This window comes from Pseudovirgaria hyperparasitica (assembly GCF_010093815.1).
Source record: "Pseudovirgaria hyperparasitica strain CBS 121739 unplaced genomic scaffold EJ05scaffold_2, whole genome shotgun sequence".
Taxonomy (NCBI): domain Eukaryota; kingdom Fungi; phylum Ascomycota; class Dothideomycetes; order Acrospermales; family Acrospermaceae; genus Pseudovirgaria; species Pseudovirgaria hyperparasitica.
The window spans coordinates 2,099,791-2,101,959 of record NW_022985550.1 but is presented as its reverse complement, the minus strand read 5'-3'; the positions used below and the strand labels follow the sequence as shown (position 1 = coordinate 2,101,959).

The 2,169-nt window shown below is 43.0% G+C and overlaps 1 protein-coding gene across 1 annotated transcript; it reads left to right on the top strand.

The window, feature by feature from the left end:
• Window positions 1–770: 770 nt before the first annotated feature.
• Window positions 771–1,165, top strand: EJ05DRAFT_497136 (uncharacterized protein; the record flags this gene model as incomplete). Its single annotated transcript, XM_033746506.1, has 2 exons — window positions 771–895; window positions 1,117–1,165. The coding sequence occupies 2 exons, from the start codon at window positions 771–773 to the stop codon at window positions 1,163–1,165; spliced, it is 174 nt and encodes a 57-aa protein (XP_033604727.1).
• Between the last annotated feature and the right edge of the window lie 1,004 nt (window positions 1,166–2,169).

Genomic DNA, 2,169 nt, shown 5'->3' with positions numbered 1-2,169 from the left:
ACTGAACTGAACTGAACTGAACTGAACTGAACTGAACTGACTGATTGAACTGGCTGATTGAACTGAACTAACGGACTGAATTGAACTGGATTAAACTGACTGAACTGACTGGATGGCTGACTGACTGAATTGAATTGAACTGAACTGAACCAACGGACTGGACTGAACTGGACTGACTGACTGACCTGAGTTGGCTGGCTGGCTGGCTGACTGACTGAACTGAACTGAAGTGGACTGGATGAATGAACTGAACTGAACTGAACTGAATTGAACTGAGTTGAATTGAACTGGGTGTATTGACTGGATTGAATTGGACTGAACTGAACTGAGTTGAATTGGATTGAATTATGCTATGTTAAATTAAATTAAATTGAACTGAATTGACTGAACTTAACTGAAATGAACTAAAAGGAACTGGCTGGTTGATTAAACCAACTCAACTGTGTGTACTAACTATCTAAATGACTGGCTGGCTGAATGACTGAATTAGGTGTATTGACTGACCTCAATTGGGTGTATTGACTGAACTAACCGGACTGACTGGACTTAACTAGATGTCTGGACTGAACTGGATGGCTAGAATGAACTGAACTGAACTGGCTGAGTCGAATTGACTGACTGGACTGAACTGAAATGAACTGGCTGGCTGATTGGCTGGACTGAACTGAACTGAATTGAGTTGAACTGACTGACTGACTGGCTGGCTGGTAGATTGAACTGGTTGAACTGAACTGACTGACTGGACTGACTGGACTGAACTGGAGGCTAGAATGAACTGGACTGAACTGTCCGAACTATCCGAACTGTCCGAACTATCCGAACTGTCCGAACTGTCCGAACTGTCCGAACTGACTGAACTGTCCGAACTGACTGAACTGTCCGAACTGACTGAACTGTCCGAACTGACTGAACTGAACTGACTGAATTGACTGACCTGAGTTGGTTGGCTGGCTGGATCGAACTGAACTGAACTGAGTTGAAATGAATAATTGGATTGAAACGAACTGAACTGACTAAATTTAATTTAATTTAATTTAATCGAACTGAACTGGACTGAATTGAATTGAATTGGACTGAACTGAACTGACTGAACTGAACTGAACTGAACTGAACTAGATGGCTGATTGGCTGGACTAGCTGGCTGGCTGCTGGCTGGCTAAACTGAACTGACTGAATTGAGTGGTTGATTGAACTGGGTGTATTGACTGACCTGAGAACTAACTGAACTGAACTGAATTAACTGAATTAACTGAATTGACTGATCTGAGTTCGCTGGCTGGCCGGCTGGGCTGAACTGAATCGAGCTAGACTGAACTGAGCTAGACTGAACTGACTGAACTGACTGAACTGACTGAACTGACTAAACTAAATAAACTGATTGGCTAGCGGGCTGGTTGACTGGCTGAACTGAACTGAACTGGCTGGTTGAAGTGACCGAGTTGGGTGTATTGGCTGAACTAACTAAACTGACTGACTGGCTGAATGACTGGCTGAATGACTGGCTGGCTGACTGATCTGAACTGAACTAACTGAACTGGACTGAATTGACTGAGTTGGATGTATTGACTGAACTGACTTAACTGACTGGCTGACTGACTGACTGGTTGATTGAACTGGACTGAATTGAACTGGACTGAATTGAACTGGACTGAATTGAACTGAATTGACTGAACTGAATGAATTGACTGACTGGTTGGCTGGCTGGCTTGGCTGACTGGCTGGATCGAACTGAATTAACTGAACTGACTGAACTCACTGACCGAGTTGGGTGGTTGGCTGGATGGCTGGCTGGTTGACTGAACTGAACTGTCCGAACTGACTGAATTGACTAAGTTGACTGAATTGACTGAGTTATGTGTAAGAGTGGACTGAACTGAACTGACTGAACTGAACTGACTGGCTGAGTGGAAATGACTGACTGAACTGAACTGAAATGAACTGAATTGGGTATATTGACTGATTAGCTGACTAAATGGCCAGAATAAACTGAACTGGATTGAACTGGATTGAATTGGATTGAATTGGATTGAATTGGATTGAATTGGATTGAATTGGATTGAAATGACTGAACTAACTGAACTGGACTAATTGAACTGACTGACCTGACTGACTAGCTGGCTGAACTGAATTGAACTGAATTGAACTGAATTGAACTGAATTGAACTGAAT